This window comes from Cyprinodon tularosa, unplaced genomic scaffold (assembly GCF_016077235.1).
Source record: "Cyprinodon tularosa strain WSP-4 unplaced genomic scaffold, ASM1607723v1 ctg212, whole genome shotgun sequence".
Classification (NCBI taxonomy): domain Eukaryota; kingdom Metazoa; phylum Chordata; class Actinopteri; order Cyprinodontiformes; family Cyprinodontidae; genus Cyprinodon; species Cyprinodon tularosa.
In genome coordinates, this window is record NW_024038786.1 from 85247 (window position 1) to 106546 (window position 21300).

Below are 21300 nucleotides of genomic sequence, written 5' to 3' on the forward strand. Positions count from 1 at the left end.
GGAAAAAAAACATCTTACTTTTAGGGGAGGCACTGGGACTGTTGGAGGCGATCTGGCGCATACGTCCTCCATGACAGCTCAGCGCTACTAGCCGGGAGATAATGGCCGTCTTCCCATACCCGACGCTACCCACCACCACCACTCCATGCTTTTCATTGTCCTCGCCGGCCTTTAGGAGATCCTCCAGCTGCTGAAAGAGCCAGTCTCGGCCAACAAACACAGAGTCGGTAGTGATGCTGGGTACCTCGAACAGCAGAGGCTTCAGCATGATGTCTGAAGGCTTGTAGGGAGCAAAGCGTCCTATAAGTAAAAGAGAGTGGAGGACAGGGTGGTAACAAATAAATCAGAATTGAATTTAATGGTTTATTTAGATGAGACATAATCAGACAGGGATTGGAATCTGCTGGTATTAGACATGACCGGCACTGATGTGTAAAACTAATAAAATCCTATTTATCTAATAGCACCTGATCTGTTTCTCTGCCTCAGTCAGAATGACGTCCCCCCTGCTCCTAATATAAACCCTTAATGACAGATCATAGAATGCCGATTAGGGCTATTGCAGAAAATAGATAACAGCTAATCAGAGATTATTCCCAAAATATGTTTTAATGCATTACCTATTTATTTTTAAATGTTCTGATACAAAAAAAATATCTTAAAAATTGCAACAAAAACAGAATGGCGAGTCGTTTTCTTTTTTGAAGAAAAGATAAGCATTACTTAGATGCCTTTGAGAAAGTTCTGTGTTTTTCGGCTGTTGCTTTAAAACAATATACATATTTAAAAAAGAAAACTAGCAAACAACAAGATTTAATTTTGTCTTATGAATCAACAAATTCGTTTTTTAAAATTAAATTTAAAAGAAGATAAACAGTTGAGACTTTAAAATTTCAGTTGATTAGAAAATCCCTGTATTACTGAGCATTAGTTTGTCATTAATAGGACTGTAACTAATATGTCAATTATGTTTCCGATTAATTGATAAATAATCGGATAGAAAAAGGTTGCTTAAAGAAAAAGTGTTAAAAAATTGAAACCAGGGGAAAATACAACTTTTCCACTTGAGGATGTCTGGATAGGAAATGGTGACAGACCAAAAAGTTTTTCATCACAAATGCAAAATGTTTATACATATATATTTATATATTTTTTTCTTTTTTCAAATTGTGGAATAATTATGCTTTAAGTGGGTTGCTCTGTCAGCTAAAAGCAGGTTGTAGAGTCTCTATACTCCATACAATATAACGATTAATCGATTACTTAATTATTTCAATAATCGATTAATAACAATGAATCTGATTAACTGTTTCAGTCCTAAATGGATTTTAAAAAACATGAATGTTTGGTCAGAGCTGGGGTGAAAATCGAATGATTCTAGCACTGAAAACATATCAGACAGCAGAGAGTGAAGCTATGCTTTGATACATCCATAAACAGGAAACATTCAGACCCAATTTTTCATTATTTATACAGACAGCTTTTGATGGAAAAAGCTCATCTTCCCTGTGCAACCCAGAGTAAACCCTTGGAATCAGTTCTGATGTTAGTTTCCAGTCCAAGTTCAGAAGGCAGAAACCCTCTTTACCATCACCGAGCGCCTTTGATAAATCACTCTTTTCAGAAGCCTTGTAGTTATAATTGCTCTTGTGACCCTGAAATATTCATTAGCTATGCTGGCGTTAGCTTAAGGTCCTGCAGGTTCTCTCTTATACAACCTGAAAGTGTCTCCCTCATTCCTCAAGTACTTCTTTAAAACTAACAGGCACCACTTACATGCTCAGGTTTTTACCTTTTCTATTCCATCAACGACTTCTCCTGTGGGTATCTCTGAACCTTGTTTTCTTTTGATGTGTTCGGGGTTTTTTTTCTTTCAATAAAAAAGACAGGTTTTCACTTTGCAAAGGAATTCTGTCAGTAGCTTGTAAAGTTCAGAGAAATGTTGAATTTATTTTCTTGTTATTCTTCCACCTCTAACTTTTGGAGAGGGGGAATCTCTGTTTTTTTTTTTTTTGGTCTGTGAACAGATTACACGAAATGTAACCTAAAAACAACTGTTTAGCACACTGTGCCTTGAATATAAATTGCATTAAATATACATTTGCATAAAATTAAATCCGACAAATATTAGAAAATATGCAATTTCAATCTTATTTTTAAGCATTAGATTTAAGTCACATTTTCCTTTTATTATTTTCCATTAACACACAGCTCACATAACTCCCTTAGGGTACTGGTCACTAAAATCCAACACTGAACTGGGCATCGGCAGCCGTAAATGACCAACAACTGACTAAATATATCACAGCATGCAGAGCCTCGATGTAAACATACATCCCCTTAAAATGTATTCATAATTACTAAACTTGTTTACTTTTATCACATTAGAGTTTAAATTCAAATGCATGGAAATTCATTACCCTCATAGGTCAAATAATTAGTAAACAGAGTTCCCTGTTTTACAATCTAACCCCAGTATAAATGAAGCTGATCTTTGAAGGCATTAGAGGTTTGTTAGAATTAACAGCATCACAAAGCTATGGAATTCAGCAGATGGGTCAGAGGTAAAGTTTAGAACCAGGAAAGCCATTGAACATTCAGCTCTCAGTTTCCCACAACTCCTGAAAGGAACTCATACATGCTGAAGAACATGATCTGGTCGGATGCGACCAAAGCTGAACTTTTTGATCAGCAATACAAAAAGCTCACATATGGAGAAGAATATACAGCTAAATGAGGAACACTCTTCAAAACGTCACCCAAAACCACAGCTATTGCTGAGAGGAATTTCAATTTCAGAGCCATGTTCAATTTTAAATGTGCTTTTAGATTTAAAAATCACTTTTAAGAGGAGGATGCTAGTCAGTCTGACTAACCATGAACTGCTGGTCAAAGAATGTGGCATGTGAATTGGAAGCGTGATAGAAATGTGCGGCTGCAGCAAAAGGTGGTCCTACAAATATTAATCCAAGGAGGTTTTATACAAATTCATTACACATTTCAAATGCTTTCAGTTGAGAGAAATGTAGAAAAAAAAATAGTGTGTCAAAAGGTGTGAATGTGAAACTGTGCATGTTTATCTGAGGTAAATACGCCTGCAGGGCATTCATCAGCCGCTGGTGCAGGCTATGCAAATCTTTCGCCTTGATTATTGTAACGCACTCCTGACTGGTCTCTCAGCCTGTACGGTAAAAGGTTTAAAAAAGATTCAGAACGCGGTGTCGTGTCTGGTCTTCAATCAGCCCAAAAAGTCTCACGTCATTCCTCTGTTCATTGAGCGTCACTGGTTACCCTGGCTGCCCGCATCAGATTCAAGTCCCTGATTCTAGCCTACAAAGTGCTTAAGGGTACCACTCCCATCAACTTGAACTCTCTTGCAAAGGCTGGTGTCACGACTCGGTCACTCCAGTCATAAATGGATTGTCATCTAGCGATGCCTACGCCACACTTAAGACAATCCAGACTGTTTTCATCAGTTGTTCCAAGACTGTGGAATGACCTACCAAGCACTAAACGAACAGCAGTGTCCCTTTCCATCTTCAGGAAACTCCTCTACTGCTCGTTCTGCACTTCCCTCTCTCTCTTTGCTGTCACCACTGATTTTGACCAGGGATTTTTTTCTCTAGGGAACTTATTGTCATATTGATCCTAAATGTAAAATTCTGTCTACTTCATAAGTTACTTTGGATAAAAGCATCTGCTAAATGCATAAATATAAATAAGGCAATACTGTTACTTAGATGTGACAGCATTCTCAGTTATTATGATGAGATAATCCAGTGTATTTGCAGCATAAATGGATAATGGCACAGTCACCTTTAGTATCCTGCGGGGGCCTCCCTCCTGTGTTGTGCCAAGGCAGGCGAATAGATGTCCGCAGGGGTGTGTTGCGCTGTTCATCAAGGAAGCTCAGGTCCTCTAGCTTCGTGGAGCTGGTTGCTTTAGAGAGAAACACAGGTACAAAAACAGGCAATGAACAAAACCGTGTTGTGCATAGGGAGGACATTACTTTAGAATCCACTATATGCAAGATAGAAAGAGCTAATAGTTAGAGATTTGGTTGCACACCATCTATATCTCTCAGATGATGAGTTATGGTGATGCAAGCCAGTGTACTTTGGCATTTGACATTTCTAGAGGCACCACATGTGAGCACCAGTATGCTGCTGCTGAAAGGCTAGCAGTTTGATACCGTATAGCTATGACAGATGTGTTCTGGTTTTCTGTCATTTCCTATCGCTATGGCAATGAGAAGTCTGTTCCTTGAAAGGCGCAGATTACCTTTATTTCCACTAAGAAAGAAAAAAAAAGTTAGGCGGTCGTGACGGCTTAAAAAACTTTTTTTTTTGTTTGGTTTTTCTACTCCAAGTTCACTCTTGTTGTTCAGAAATTTCTCATCAGCAATGATCGGCTTAGCAACTATTATTGAAGCAATATAATGTCTAACAACATAGGTCATCGGTAGGTCAGTAAACATCTACTTTTATCTTATCTTTTATCATCTACTAAAAAAAAAAAAGAAAATACTTTGAAGATAAACCCAATCCTAAGATTTTGATGTTATTTTGAAGACAGAGGAGATGATATCTCACAGTAGGAGATGATTTCAGTCCCAAAAAAAGGCTTCATTTTAACTTCTGGATGAGTCAGTGTGATTGCACAGCAATTTAGCAGAACGTTTTAAGCATGAGATATGCGCTGTTAATATGCAAAAGATGTGCAACAAGGTCTCTGCAATTGCAACTCATTTTTTAAACCTCACATCATCAAACTCTATTCTTGCTTGGCCTTGCAGAATAGCAGAACCAGTCTCAGTTTTCTTCTTTATCTGCTTCAGAGGGGAGAGACTGTCACCAACACTCATCTGCTCCTCTTCACTTACCCTCTCTCCCACACCGAGTAGCTAACTCACCCTCTGGAATGCCCCACTAATTAAAACACGTCTGCCTGCAACTGTGAACGAAATAAAAGAAGGCCCCCCGAGTTACTTTTATTACAGCAGACTGTGTTCCTGGACAACAACTCTGGGCATGGAGCAATTTTCAGAAGATTAAATAAAGTGGAAACAGAACGAAACAGATATAGAAAAAAATAAGTCTGTGTAAAGCGCTGCATGGTGAAAAGGCGCACAAATTTGATTATGAAGTTACAGCTACTCACACCCAGAAAGCACAGGCAGGAGGCACAGCGGGAACTGGGGAAGCCTCCTGCAAAGCATGGAAAAATCCTGGACAACCGTGCAAGCAGAAAAGCTGGGTGCAAAACCCTAGCTAGATTTTTTTTTTTTCTTCTTTTTTTCAAAATGATAGGATGAGCTCTCCGAGGGTACAGGAGCAGATCCTCTCTCTTATTCCACACATTCAGGGCCGGCTGTCCTCTTCATGGTTTTAAGTCAGCCAAAGCACCCACAACATTAGGCACTTGCTAAATGAATGCAATGCCTACCATAAGAGTGCCCCTGTCAGCACTTTAACACATGGCTGTAGTACACGACTTCTGTAAACGTGTTATATGAATTTGCATTGTAAACCACTATTGATAAGGAAGCAGCAGAGGGTGGAGGATGGGTGAATTTGATTAAACAAAAGGGTCAACCAGCAGAACTAGTGAAAACTGAATAATTAATTGACAAAGGTAATATTCTTGAACCGTTCCTCACCTATGAGAAAAAAAATCCAAAAAGGTTTCTTCAAGCAAACAGATAAAGAAAACAAATCTTAACAATAACCCTCTTCAGTGTGGAAGTCATTGAGGAAAAATACTAAAAGATATTCTTTGTCAGTATTGCATACACATTTGGATTGTAGGTACCCCTCAATTAATGAAAGACAAACCCATAATAGTAAAATTATAAATAAAAATTCTATGAAAAAAATGAATTCAGACATTGCTTTCCAATGATGCTTCAACAAAATGACCTAAAGAAAATACACTTATGAAACAGGCCTGGCTAAAAATTGAATCTATGTGAGGTACATATAGATTCATATTTTGGTGCCCATTCTCTTTAAGTCATCACTGCAATCAAAATATTACTATAACTGTCAATAAAATTTCTGCTCCTCTCAGCAGGTATTTTGGACCATTCCTCATGAGCAAGCCTCTTAGGTTTGAAGGGAGCCCTTTCCAGTTGACACGTTTCAGCTCGTTCCAAATATCCTCCATAGGATTTTGGTCAGGGCTCTTAGAAGGCCACTTCAGAATAGTCCAATGTTTTCCTTTTGTCCACTGTTTTCTGTGCTTTTAGCTGTGTGTTTTCATTATTATTCTCTTGCAGACCAAAGACCTGTAACTAAGACCAAGCTTTCTGATCCTCAGCAAACATTTCTATCAAGAATCTCTTGAAAGTCTTGTGATTTGATTGTCCTCTGCAGAGATTCAAGACACCCTGCGCTAGATTAGACAAAGCTGCCACAGAGCATAACAAAGCCTCCTCCATTTTTTCCACAATATGGATAGTGTTTTATTCTTTATGGGCTTTATTTTTCCATCTGTTAACATGGAGCAGATGTTCCTTGATAAAAAAAAAGTTCCATTTATGTCTCATCTGTCCATAGGACGATGTCCTAAAAGCTTTGAGGCATATCAGCATGTAGATTGGCAAATTCAATCTGGCTTTTTAATGATTTGTTTTTATCAATCGTGTCAGTCTAAGTAGTCTCCCATAAAGTCCACTTTTGGCTCAAACAAAAAGGGATACACTTGTCACTTGTCAGTGTGTACACTGACACTGATGTTCCTTGATCTTCAGGTTCACCTTTAACCTCTTTAGAAGTTTTCTGGGATGTTTTATACCATTTGTATTATCCGTCTCTTTTATTTTAATCAATTTTCTTCCTGTGGCCCATGTTCAGGGAGGTTGGCTACAGTCCTATAGATCCTACATTTCTGAATCAAGCTGCTCGGATATGGTCATATAGCCTTTAAGTGGGTCACATTATTTTCAGTCATTTTTCTCCAGGCCTTTTTGTTAATGAATGTTTATTTTAAAATCATTCTATTGAAGTGTGGTTATAAATCAATGTCTGAATTTCATTAGTTAATTTTCATAGAATTAAATTTCATTACTTTTGTCAGATTCTAGTTATTTCTCTGACGACTGTGGGGTTTTATTTCATTAAAGAGGGGTACCAGATGTTGTGATGAAATATAGAAAGAATAGAGTTGTAAAAGACACCTTGCCTAAATGTAAACAGTTCTCTAAAATACATTGCTGGACATATAAATATATGTAAAAGAGTAAAAGATTTTTGGCAGATAATAAGATTGCTAAATTGAATATTTTCTTTTAATTTTTCTCATTCTATATTATTGTTTATCATATATTGTTTTGTTATTTTAGAAAAGTTTGAAACGTCTTTCACCCTGGGTTTTAAAATGTTGGCGTCATTTAAAGCATCATTGTAGAGGTGTATCCTCTCTATGCAATGCTCGGCAAAAAGGCTATAAAAATACTTATGCTGTTCTTACATCTTCTTATGTTAGATTTGTTGAATATAAATCTGAAACTGCTATAATCATGTCAAAGAGCGAAACAAAACATGGATTTTGTAAAATCATCCAGATAATTCGATCTATAGCTTTTGGTAAAATAACAATACATTTTAGTCAAACTTATTAATCTAAAATACGAATACATAATACAGACAAACCAAAGAACTATATGGTGTCCTGTTTACCAAGTCCCATTTGGTTTTATCTACAGCTATTATTAGGGTTAAGTCATTGTTTTAAAAGAATTTAAAATCCACCTCGGAACACTGCTCTTTTCCTCAGTGGCTGTATTACTTAAATTCATAGATGGATTTGCTCATTTAATAAAAAAAGGGGGGAAAAAATCCCATTTGATGCCTTGAAGTTTGAGCTTACAAAGACTTTGAAGTCATTAAAAATACATCAGGCTGTATTCTGATGAAAATGTGACTGTTTTCCCCCGTCGGACTAGTTTGCCCTTTGAATTTTTGTTTCCATGTTCTCCATGCTAGGATAGAGAAGGGGACAAAAACACCTTTTCTCCTGACTACTGCACCTCTTAATCCCAAGATGAGACCAACACCACCTTACTAACTTTTAAACAAACTTAACCTTCCTTTCTAGTTCTGTTAATTCTCTCTCAAGGCAAATCCAAAACGTTTGTTCATTTTTACTCAGACAGAGATCTGAGCCCCAGCTGTGATAAAGCTGAAGGCAACAGGAGCTAATTATGACTCCCATAATTATCACAGCCTAATCCTCTAAATATCATTTTCTAAAACGCGCAGAGTATAAACAGTGGCTAAGAAAACTTTGGACTAATCAACTCATTTCAAATCAATCTGTAGATGTGGCATACCATCCCAGTAGAGGCCTTTAGGGCAAGTTGACTTCATTAAGTCATGAAATTGCATCCAACTGGATTGTCTTGTATAAAGAGCAATTATATATATATATATATATATATATATATATATATATATATATATATATATATATATATATATATATATAAAAATAGAACTCAAATAGGAGTCCAAGTACTGAATGGGTCAAGAAAATGTTATTTCAATTATCAATACCTTTAGATGTTGTAATGGTTGCCATTTTATCACAGTGAGTTGATGCGCTGCCAGGCTTTTATGTTTAACCAATCCCGCCCACTGTATTGAAGGTTGCCTATAACCACAGTACTTTTCACTTTTTAAAGAGGTTTAGAAGCAAGACAGGATTGGCTGCTGTATATCTCCATCATGTATAAGTATAATCTGCCCACTTAAGGGCAGATTATACTTTTGCAACGGCACACATGAAATTTCGCTTGGGTCTGGATGCGAACCAGTTTTGCAGTTATGCTTCTGCGCGGTCTGTCTGGAATTTCTAGAGACGCACAGCAGTTTCCCCCCAAAGCACAAGGGGGAGCCTATTCGGGAACTCTCAAGAACTTTATTAGATGGTCTCAAGAACTTCGGCAGCACCGGCAGGAGTGTTTATCTTCCAAAACAACAATGGCGCGTCTGCAAGATATCATGGTCACAGACATGGACCTAGAGTTGCTTCTCTTGGTTTGGTTGTTTCTCTGTGCACTTCTGTTTGAGGTCTGCACAGGTTTGCAACCATCTGACATCCACTTGGGATTTTTTTTTAGGTGTGCAACGATTGTTGCAGAACCTCTGCGCGGGGGTGGGGGGGTGGTCGCGCACAGTTGCAACACTATGAAAATCTAACTCTTTAAAAAGTCTCATAGAAACAGAGTAAACATCCTTATTTCAGTTTAGTACATCAACAAAGCAGTCCATGAAAAACCTTCCTCAACAGCAAAAGGAGTTTTTGAAAAGTGTGGGAGTAGCATTCCTATCTTTTTCTTGATACCCCTCCTTAAATCTACAATAATAGAATTCAACTTTATTGTCATTACACTGTCACAAGTACAAAGCAATGAAATGAATTCTCTGCTGCCATCGTGGGGTGCAGGGGGAGCAGTCTAGGGTTGAGGGTCTTGCTCAGGGACCGAGAGTGGCAGTCTGTGGGAATAAGTGGGACTTAAACTCAGAACTTCCGAGACCAAGCGCAGGAGATTTTCAAGATTTGCACAACTTTTTAAAAAAATATATTAGTTGTAAGAGCGCTAAGTTAAAGGGCAGCTTCATATTTTCAGGAGAAGCTGGAGTTTGAAAAAGAAGAGTTTTGGCTGCCTGTCTGAAAAGGCCTTGTTGGTTGGTATTTTGGAGAAAATCAAAATTCTAACACTTAAGCACATGACGGGTAAGCTTTTTAGATATTTTCTAAGATGCAGTTAAGAACACCAACTCACTACTCCTTTTGGAGCTTCACCAGCTCCATTAAAATAAACCTAAATTTTCTCTCCGAGAATGAAAAGTAATATAAGGATGCCATCAGATTGTAGGAAGAGCAGCCATCCGGGAATCAGCACGTTGTAAGTGTGATTCTATTTTCTCCAGACCACATACACAGTTTAGGCAGGACACTTTACCATAATCTGTCATTACAAGTCCTCATTTAGAGTTTCTTAAAATTTGATTTCAGGCCTCAAGTTTGTTCAAAATGTTTCATAAAAGTGTATCAGTTTGTTGCTCCAATAGCAAAAATAGATTATTTGAATTAGCAATACCCTTTCTTGTGCATAATCCTTAAAAAAAAAACATTGCCAGTTTTTTCTCATTTTTTTTTTCTCATTTTGCAACAAGCTCCAGTGAGGAATTGCCTTAACCCATTACTATGGTACATTTTTTATTTAGTTTGCTCAGTGTCAAACCAGCATATCAAAGCTGTTCTCCAGAAATTTCAGTTGATTGGAGGATACTGAAAGTTCTGGGTTAACAAGTAACCCAGAACTTCCATGCAGCGTAATACGCAATGGTACCAGGTGTAAACTGCAAGTAAAAATATATATAAAAACTGTTTAAATTGTGTAGAATCATGAAATTACAGCTGTCCATTGTCGTGCATCACAATTATAACTTTATATAATTGGAGGTTGATAGAAACGAATGCAACAAAATAAAATGACTTGTTTATATGTATTCAGCCTTACAGGCAGAAAAGAATGAGGCGATAAACTGGTTGCAATAACTCAGACTAGATTAAATCGTCAGTGGGTTTTTTTTTTTACGATCAGTTGGCATTTTCTTTATTCAAAACAAGTGATAACCCAAAATACCTGGGTATTAAATATTGTATACAGTCTTGATTGACTTAATGAAAAAGTTATAAACCACAATGATGCAAATAATCATAAAAAAATTACTTGTAAAATACAATCGTAAATAGTGGAGTTTTGTCAATCAAACTAGCACCAATGACTCTGTGCTAGATGTCATGATCTGGCCTGTTTGCTCTCCCTTAATTAGTAATTCCTCTCACCTGCCCTCTTCCTTCCCTGCCTCAATTATAATTTATTCCCCTCACCTGTTTCCTCTGGTTTATATTCAGTTCAGCCTGAGCATTCAGTGCCAGATCATTGCTTGTCTTTCTGTCAGTCTTTCTGTTCAGTTTTTATTTGGTTCATGTCCTGGATCCTAGCAGCCAGTGGAAAGAGGGTTTTGGTGTTTGTCTCGTCTCCTGATCGTCCACTGTTCCTCCCCCGCGGAGTCCTCTGGGTTTTTGACTCATTATGGGGGGAGGTTCAGTTTTTATCCAAGTAAGCCTGGCTCCAGGGAGGAGACCAGTTTAAAGTCCTGCTTCAAGTTCCGGTTCCTTCGTCCAGTCTCGGCTACCCTCTTCCACTGTGCCTGCCTGTCTGCACCTGATCCTGTCTGCTCCTGTGCGTGACCACCTGGTCATGCTTCTGGTCCCAGTCAGACTCTGAACCCTCCTGGAAGCCTGTGCATGCCTGGAAGTCTGGATCCTGCCACCTGTCTCTGTTCCTGTCTGATCTGGATCCTGCCTGTTCTGGATCCCTCACCAAGATCAGCTTCCAGCATTACCTCTGGGACTGCAGCACTGGGGACACTCGTGGTCTGGACTGTTAAACCAGGTAAGTGACCAACCCAGATAATCATATATCAGTTTATCGTGGTCACTTACCTGTGTTTCCTACTGACTGTCTCTCCTGAATACTGGGTCCATCTGTCCCCGATTCATGACACTAGACAAGAGAATTTATCCAGTACACTATTTTAAGACCAGGCATTTAGCATTTACCATCTTACAGAGGGGTGCCACTGAGAAGGGTTTGCAAACTTAAGAAAAATCAAGCCTTGAAAGAGTTTCTTTTTGTTCCTCCTGTGACATCGAGGAATCAAAACAACTTTGAAAACATATTTTTTGAAGATACTTCTGTGATCTTTTCGAAATATGCCAAAACATATAAATAGCTTATCTATTTTCATTTGACTTGTAGATTAAACAGATCAGTGTCTACATGAAGCTATGGCCGGATGTGAATTCCGTGGCTCCCTTGAGACGTGACAAACACTGATGATATGCAGTCTGTAAATACAGAGACAAGGCAAACAAAATAAAAAAAAGTTAAAAGGACAAGAGCTTCAGGCATAAGAGATGAAGTTTATTCATCTTTCTGCTCCACTGAAACAGACAGGTAACAGCATGTATTTGATTTAAAAAGCCATTATATTGTCTTTACATGTTAGTGTTGCAGAAACTAGAGAGAGGATTTTGTAATTACTTTCTGACCTGTGTAAGCACCCCTGAATCATAAAATATTGTTAACATCAAAGAGGCCAAAATGACTTTATCATGTCTAAAAGATTAATATTACCTTGCCAGTCTCCTAGTATAGAAATACACCTGTCATCCAAACCAGCTTTTTATTCTCAAAAGGATTTTAAGGCCTTTTTGAAAAAGACAAACTCAGAGCAAGAAGGCTACTAAGGAAAGAGACAACTTACAAACATAAACAATGAATGCATGCAAAAGCCCAGCCTAACACAAATTCTGCTAAACCAAACAATTGCATTGGGATATAATTTATCTCCCACATATTAGGCTTATCTCAGACTCCCAGGCGAATACACACAAGTAGCGGGAAATAGGACTTAAAAACTGCAGTAATCCAAAAGCAAAAATTCAAATGGTACATGGATTTTGGTAAATCTCTCTTCTTTCTAAAATATTTAAAATATTCTAAAAATATTTAGGAAAAGAAGAGTCTCACAAAGTAAATTCAGTTTTCTCAAACAAATCATCGGCTACAGCTTCCACCACCTGATCCAACAGTGGTTAGATCACCCAGCCAAATATACCGTATAGTAGCGATGTTATGAGATAAGGCTTCAAGGCGTGTGTCGAGTAGTGAAGGGGGCGTTTCAGCAAAGTGTGTCTCGAGGCTTGCTTTATTTAGGGGAGGGGCAAAATTCGATGACGTCCGAAGCCTTGTTACCACCATACCACGTGACCGCTTCAGAAAGCGGTTCAGATCACCCTCGAACTTCGACAGACATTAAACAGCCTTCGTATTTACTCAAGATGTGTGGATAGATTTTGGATATATTCTAAGAATAGATTAGTTGGTTGAAACTATTTTGGTTAGATTGAAAAATATAATGATCAGAACATGAGAAAGCCAATGGTTTCAGACAGCTACCAATCCAAGTGGTGTCTGCTGTAAGACATTGCCTCTCAATCCAAGGGTTATTGATTCAAAACCTGTGTTAAGGTTTTGAAAATTGCTATACTGCTTAACCAGTATATTGTTTAATGTGACCGATTTCTATTGGTTTTCCCTTTTACCAATATAAATTGGGTTAAAACACTGGCAAATTAGATTGGTTGGTTTAACAAAAAGATTGTTTGTACACATAAATTCTAACCAGATTAAAACCAAAAACTGTGGAAAAAATATTACCGTATTATTTTTGAATAAAAATTACTAACACTTTTCAACTGTCTGCTTGAGCATATGTCACCAAAATGACAGAAAACAGTGTAACGTAAAAGAAAAAAACCTTAAAAAAGACCAATTATGAACAATTTCAAAGAAACTTAAATTGGAAAACAAATCTGCAAAAAAAATCGCAATTATATTGCTAACTGTGTTTATGTATTCCACATGTTCACATGAAGCTTCATCAACTGTTGGGTTCGCTAATTTTCCCAAAAGGATTCAGTGCCTCATGATGCTTCATCTCAACATCACTACTATAGGCAAGTCTCTAACTTTGTTCACTGTTGAGTGAGTTCTGGTCCTGTCTAGGTCTCCGTTTTCACACACCTGAATTAAATTGCTTAAATACCTCTGCAGTAAGCAGCGTTCTCCAGGGTTCTGCTGATGAGCTGATTATGTGACTCAGGTGTGTCTAAATAAAGACATCTAGAAGATGCTGGACACTAGACCATGAGGATCAGAATTGAGGAACCCTGGTGTAAAAAGTGTACAGACAACAGGACTTGCAAGATGAAGTATTCGCATAAGAGTAGGCCCATGTATTAATAGAAAATTCTTACAGCTTAAACAAGCCATGCAGTTCATGTAAAGCTGCAGTTACTGCTCCAACAAGCAAAGAAGATCACAGTTTCACTTTCTTTCCGGTTTCTATCTACTTTGAGCTGTGGCTGTAGATTACATACAGTTTGCTTCGAGATTTTAGAGAGTTTACTTTGTATTTTCCTTAGAGTGAATCTGTTTTGCTTTTTGTCTGACTCTTGATTTTCCGGTCAAATCTCTAAGTTCTTTAAACAGGGTGTCTACCTTGATCGGAACATGCAGACACATACACAGGGAATCACCAGCAGTTAGCTCACCCCCCTTCACTTCAACCAGACATAATTACTACAACTTCATAAGATCCAAAGTCTCAGTTGGATTTGCTACCAAACTGGATCCAGTGTGCCCTCTGATTTAAAGATCGTGTTGATCCAGTGTTTTGGCAAATATTCACAACAGCGAATTATACATTATAAATCACCCTGTCAGCACAAACAGTCCAAGATATCACCAAAGAGGGTTGATGGTTCAAGAATCCTGTCTGGCCATAAAGTCTTAAATGTTCTGTGATAAGGTTTAAAGTGTTTTAATGCAATGCCAGATAGAATACCAGATACTCTAAAGCTTTCTGAAGCTTAACAGCAACATAGAGCTGCTCCTCCTCCACCTGTAGCTATATACAGACTATCTTGCAGAAAAAAAACATCTACATTTTTCCTGCTTGCAATTAAGACATCTTTAGCTGTTTTGAAATAAAACTTAAAACAGAACAAAGTAAAAGGACAAATTATTCCTACTGAGGCATAATTTCTGTTTCATTAGGAGTAACCGGTGGTTTTTATATAAAAGCAATTGGATGAAGCCATATTTTTTTGGTTTAAATAAAGTGAAACCTTGTAATTTATACGAAGAATTTGATATAAAGAGATGATAAAATGGGCATAATAAAAAAAGCTATAAATATAATTGATCTGTGGAAAGATCTTCACAAGATAAACATTTTTTTCTATTAAACTAATCTGATTTAAAATGTCCTAACTGAAGTGCTTACTTATATCTCTATACCTTTCACCTACAGGAGAGTATTTAATAGGTCAACCCAGACAAGTAACTGCTCAATTCAGCAGATAATATAAAATCTGAATTTTTCATGTAACCCTGAGGTATTTCCAAATAAGATCCGGCTTACAGTAGAGGAGCCTTACTGATGATATATTTTTATTATAAATTTATGAGGCCACATTCCAATCGATATACCTTTAGAGCAAAGTTATTGTCCAACATAAAGCAACTTTCACTTGTTTAAGGTCACAACAAAAGACTGTATATGATGAAAAATACCTATAATCAGGTATATAACTAAGTTTCTGTTGTGTAACAATTCAGACAACTTTCAGTTCTCAAAAGATCTTAGAATCCAATGATAAAAAAAAAAGAACTACCACTGAGATATTCAGATAAGACGACTTTATTAAAATGCATTCATCATCATATCTTCCTTGCAGATAATTCTCTTCAGGAGAACAATCCTTGCCTCACCGGGATGCCAACACAGCCGTAAATGAAGTCGTCTCACCATGTCCTGTATGTCCTCTCCTGCGGTTTTGTCACACAGCGTAAAATCTAAGGTGTGAATTGTCAAGGGCCCCAGAGGGCAATGCTGCATAACTATGACATCAGCCCATAAAACAAGCACACATACACTGCCAAATATTTCCTGGTCTACTAGCTTTATGAGCCAAAGTGTGTCTGGCCTGTTAAGCTTTATGGTCGACAACATAGTGGATAAGTAAGATACAATTTTCAAAAAAGGTTAAGAATAACGGTTTGCAATCTGTGAACACAGAATGGAAGGTGGTGTTATTGTCTTGTTTGAGTCTTAAATGTTTGACCTCTATTTAAATTTTCTTTTTCCAGATTAAAATATATCTGCTGCTGCAATTTCAGCTCAGTTATCTCTGCTTCTGAGGTAGAAGGTGATATAATTCAGCGGCCATACTGTATAAAAGATTTTTTTTTCTGCTCCTGTAAGTGTAACCTCATTTTGTATGCAATCTACCTCCTGACCAAGAAATGTTTCACCCTCTGTACACAACACACACTCTGGTCTGTCAAACAATTGCTGAAGTCATGACCTTAGTGTTTATGCTGTTAGTCTAAGTATCCATCAACCTGACCAGAAGAAAAGAAAATGAATATCAGCCTGAAGATATGCAGAGGCTTCCAAAACTGTTCATATTTCTTTTTTTATTATTTGTATTTTGTCATCTTACAACTACAAACCCTAAATGTATTTTACTGGGATGTTATGTATCAGATTAACATAAATGAATACATATTTAATATAGGAAAAGGCTCTGTAGTTTAAAAAGAAGTTATTTTTTTTCTTTTAATGAGAATGTGAGGAGTGAAGTGCATTTGGATTCAGAGCCTTTTGCGTTTATACAGTACTTTGTAATTTGTAAGAAATGTCCAAGTTTTGCTGTTGAATCTCACGTATATTTATGTCTGGAGTTTGACATTGGGCTAAGGTTAAGGTACGCTAGACAGACATACCGATAATACATATTGATATGATTGGATCTGAACCGTTCCATTACAACAGCTTCAATCGTTGCAACAGTCTAAAGATATCTCTAAAATGGTTTGCTATCAGGATAGCCCTTTATTAAACTCAATTTGGCCTCTCGTTAGCAGTGAACAGCTTGTCTATCTGTGCTGAAGTATCCCCACAGCATAATTCTGCCACCTCCATTCTTCTGCTGTTTCCACATAGGCCAAAAATGTTGTTTATCTCTTTTCACACTGTCAGAAATTGTTCCAAGTTTGCCACTGCACCCCTTTGTTTTTGTCACTCTTCAATAAAAATCGAACTGGCTGCTCGACACTAATGGCTGTTGTGTCAAGATACTCTTGCACCACTTAAGCTGTGGATCTGAGCTATTCCTCCAGAGTTACAATGAGTCTTTTCTGCTCTCCTTCTGCAGCTCCTCCGTATTATTTCCATTTTCAAAAGAGGCATAAAACAGTTCTATGTGAGATGTTCAAAAGTCATGATTATTAGCATACCTATAAACCTACCTTTTAAAAAAAACTTTGCCAGACTTTTTTCTGTATTCCTTGGTCTTCAATATGAGCTCTAAAAGTTCTGTAAAAATCACTTTTAGGTATTCTAAGAACATGTGCATTTAGGCTCATGGGAAGTTACAAAAACATAGTGCTTCTACTAATTTCAGGACTTGTGATACCATTTGGAGTCTATTTTAATTCTATTTTAATGATTATTAGAGTAGAGAGACTGAATCTGTTCCACTGCTATTTGTAAAACCTTTTAAAAACCATGCATCAGATTTTATTATCTGCAGTTGAGACAAGAGATACAAACCCCTTTCAAAAGGCATTGTTCTTGTCTTGTACACAGATGAACTACATCCTTAACAGTCTATTACACAGTAGAAAGCAAACACTGTCTATGTTGTTGTAAAATCTTGGTCTAAAACGGAGTAGAAAAGAATGGCTCATAAAGACCGTTTTAACAACTAGGTCAAGTTCTGAAGGAACAACAGCAAACAGACGTGACCCGAAAGGGTGAGACCAAGAGGGGGAGACGTGAGAGAGAACGGGGGTAACTGGGAATATCAACAACTGTGACAGCTGTGTGAATATCATGAGGCGAACCAACACAAGGAGCTTTAAGGGAAAGAATGCAGAACAGATCAGCCAGACAGCAGCTTGTGCTCAGAGCTGACATGGCAACCACTGTCAAGGCACAATAACACAGCAGCTGCCTAATCCTAAACTTCTGCCCTGACACCCAGTTGTGAAAAGCTACACCTGTACTTATATATATATTTTTATATATCATCTTGAGCTCCAGGCGATTTGTATCCCTCACTGTCTTGGACTAAAATGGCATTTCACCTTTCTGCCTGAGGCAAAGCTCTTTTTATAAGAGTCAGAAGAAGCTTGAGTGTAAAAGCTGCAGTACAGTAACAGACTTATACAGACCGCTTATTGTTTGTCAGAAAATGTGTTCAAAAACTGTAAAGGTCCTTACCAGCGACAGAGTTGGGCCTTGGCATCATTAATGAAGAAGACGTCTGCGGTGGATATTGATTCAGCCCGTCCGATGTGTGACCTAAAGGCCGCTGTGTCGCCTGTGCTCCTGCTGATGTGTGGGGCTCCTGCTGTTGGTCTGTCTTCGACTGCGTGTCGGCTGGTGTTGCCGTGGCACTGCTGGACTCTTCTTCAACCACGGGAGAGCAGGTGTCAGCCCGTATGCTCTGAGCCAATCCATGGCACCCGGTGCTCCTCAGGCTGCCATCTTTACTCCACTCGAGGCTGGAGCCACTGCGGTCGTCATTCTCGGAGGAACTAGTGATGGTGGCTAAATGAAGACAGAAAAAATGAATTGAAGCCAGTGAGGAGATGCGAGATAAATTACAGCTCTGTCTTTTGTGTGATATGAACATTCATCAGTCTTAATCTTCATTGAGACACTGAGCTGTAGTGGAACTCTGAATAACTCGTTGCTTCTGCGCATTGCTCTTATCAACACCACTCAGGAGCTCATTCTGATTCGACAACGACAGTCTCCCTGTACTTATAAAAAGCAAGATGCATTGTATCTCAGATTTGTTACATTTATTTAGTGATTTAGCTCAGAATTCTTGCTTTAAATGAAACTATTCATTCAGCTTTATACAGTGAAAACAGTAATTAGGTACAACGCAGACAAAAATGAATCCACACAGATCTAGATCTGAGAACTGTTCTAGTTTAGACTAGTGCTCTGTTTAGGTGAGAACAAATCCTCCAATCCTTCAACAAAGAAAACCAAGAGAAGCATGCTCTGTGAGGCAGATATAAACATTAGACACAGACCAAGCAATCAGTTAAAAATTTAAACTGGTTGACTTTCGACTGGATTTGTTCTGACTGCTAATTGGCCAGTCAAAAGGTAAACATCTGATCCCTCCATATTTAGTGAGCATGTCCTACTGTAACACTGTAACAGTACCAGTTCACAGTAATAAAGAGCGTTGGTTTGGACAGAGCTACAGAGCGGAGAAGGCTCATATCCAACTTTTTTCTGAGTTTTTCCCAAACTAAAGATGGGCCGCATGATTGATCAATTGATAGGACTGTTTCCTTATAGAAGGAAGTTGCTGGGTCTGAATCAGGTTGTCCTTCAGTATGTGGTGGTCTTTCTAAATCCCCCTAAGCATGTGCATCCCTGTGCATGGTTGTCTTTTCCTGTGTTTCTCTGTGGGGCCCTGTGATCGTACATCATCTTTTATCCTTCAGTTTAAATGGCCAAGAGTATTCTTCTTTCCTTAATGTAAAATAGTAAAATCCTGTTTTTACAGTGACATGCAACTAGAGACGCACCAATATAGTTTTTTCCGATCCAAACAGATACCGATACCTGGGGTGAGTGTATGGGCCAACATCTGATACCGATTTAGTTGTTGAATGAAGGAACATATATCTTGCCATTTTTAGCCTTAACAGAAAAGGGTAACAAATGACCACAGATATAAATGTACTTTATATTATTTATGAAAAAATAATCAGCAAAAAGAAACATATAATGGCTCCATGTAAAGTGCTCTGGATTGGATGCCCAATAACAGATATCTGATTGATGATATCCAATCCATGTGTATCAGTAACAGTACATTTAACTGTTCATTTCAGGAAGGACATAAATTCTGTATTACTATTCCTAAAAAGAAACCAAAATATACTAAAAGAGCATTTCGATCAAACAGCCTGACAATCTAACTTTCAAAATCCTGCAGATAGTGTATTATTAGTGATATATCAAACACATGTGCCACTTGAAACATTCACAGAAAATCACATCCCTGTTCAGGGTTAACTATCATCATAAACTGTGGGTTATTCTTTTCATTTTAAAATACTTTTCCTTCATTTCATTAGACGTTAGGCTGAGATGTGCCTTTATGGCCATTCTATGCAACCAAAAATGGATTTTAATGCAGTGCAGAGTAAAAATAATTGTGCTTTTCAAACCAGTCAGGGTGAAACTTTAAAGAACCAAGAACATTAATCACAGACAGGAATCTGACGTGCATCACAGCTTTGTTCTTCTTTCCTTCAGAACCACTTTATTGAGGTAAGGGAGAGAGATGTCTCAGCCCAGTGGTTCTGATTAATTCCCAACCCACTCTATTTGCACACAAATTAGTAAAACCCTGAATATTAATTCAGCTCGATGCCTAAGAAGAAAAACTTTTCACTCATCAGTGTTCTGAGACATTAGGTGTTGCTAATACAGCTCCTTAGTGTCCTTACCTTTCACAGTTCCTTAGACTCTTAAATTTTTATAATGCTCCTGAAATTCTGTGTCTTGCTTAGAATTTTGTATTCTAGGTGATGACTTTTTTTTTGCCAGATACATTAAAGGTAAAATCTAAAAATACCAATTCATCAAATAAAAATGATTAGATCCTCAATTACCAATTAATTTGAGCCTCCTCCGATGATGATAACATATTATGATGTTGAATGGGGGACAAAAGAAGATTTAAACCTCACAAGCTACGGATAAGAGAAAAGTAGAATCAAACAAAAACCAGACATGTCTTGGGAAAAGTGTCATGTTTCAAAACTCGAAGACTTGCTACGAAGCAGTCTCAGCAAAAATGCAAGGCTAATCCAGATGTTTTCCCAAACTGCAGATAGAGTTCTGCTTTACTACAGTCCTGGATCGATAGCTTTATCTGCTTTCAGTTACACCTAATCCATTGTCCCAGATTCATTCACTCTACTAACCCATCTGCTTTTTGCTCACTTTAACGTTTCTGTGATTAACAAAGTTCATAGATTGAACAGCAGTTTTTCCTGTTGATTTCCCACAGGATGCCTTCTGAAACGTGTCAGTCCTCTGGTTAGGCTCACACTTTCAGACCAACATCCTTTTTCAGATTTTCAGCAAATGTTCAATCATGATTTGCATCAGCACCTCTGGCAGGAGGATAGCATATTACAGCCTTCATAAATTATTCACTACCCCCCAATAATATTACTTTAGGGAAGGAAGAGGGATGGATTCATGGCAATCAGTTACATAAACCCTGCAGAATTAGAAATCAAAACGTCGTGTTATGAATGGCTTTGGCACGTATTGCTTTCTACAGCAAAAGTATGACGTTGGTACGTTTTTAAAAGCTGCAACGTTAGTGTTAGAACGAAATTAGACTCACAATTCTGTATAAACTGTAATTAATTTATTAAAGCAGACCACGCTAGAAGAAAAAAATGGAATTAAGTGTAGATAAGTGGAAACACTTTGCTATTCAATCTACTTTAAAAAATAAATAAAAATTTGTCAATTATAATCCTACTATCTGTGGAAAGGAAGACAAATTAATGCATCAACAGAGTGCCGTCCT

The 21300-nt window shown here is 37.7% G+C and overlaps 1 protein-coding gene across 5 annotated transcripts in view; it reads right to left on the minus strand.

Moving 5' to 3' along the window:
• LOC119783871 (protein TANC1-like) overlaps window positions 1-21300 on the minus strand; it is a 144146-nt gene that overhangs the window by 34225 nt on the left and 88621 nt on the right. For all 5 annotated transcript variants that reach the window (XM_038285576.1, XM_038285577.1, XM_038285575.1 and 2 more), the window contains 3 exons: window positions 17937-18266; window positions 3817-3939; window positions 19-300 (listed from right to left, as the gene is read on the minus strand). In XM_038285576.1, the coding sequence (XP_038141504.1) occupies window positions 19-300; window positions 3817-3939; window positions 17937-18266 (735 nt within the window). The remainder of the gene's footprint in view (window positions 1-18; window positions 301-3816; window positions 3940-17936; window positions 18267-21300) is intronic.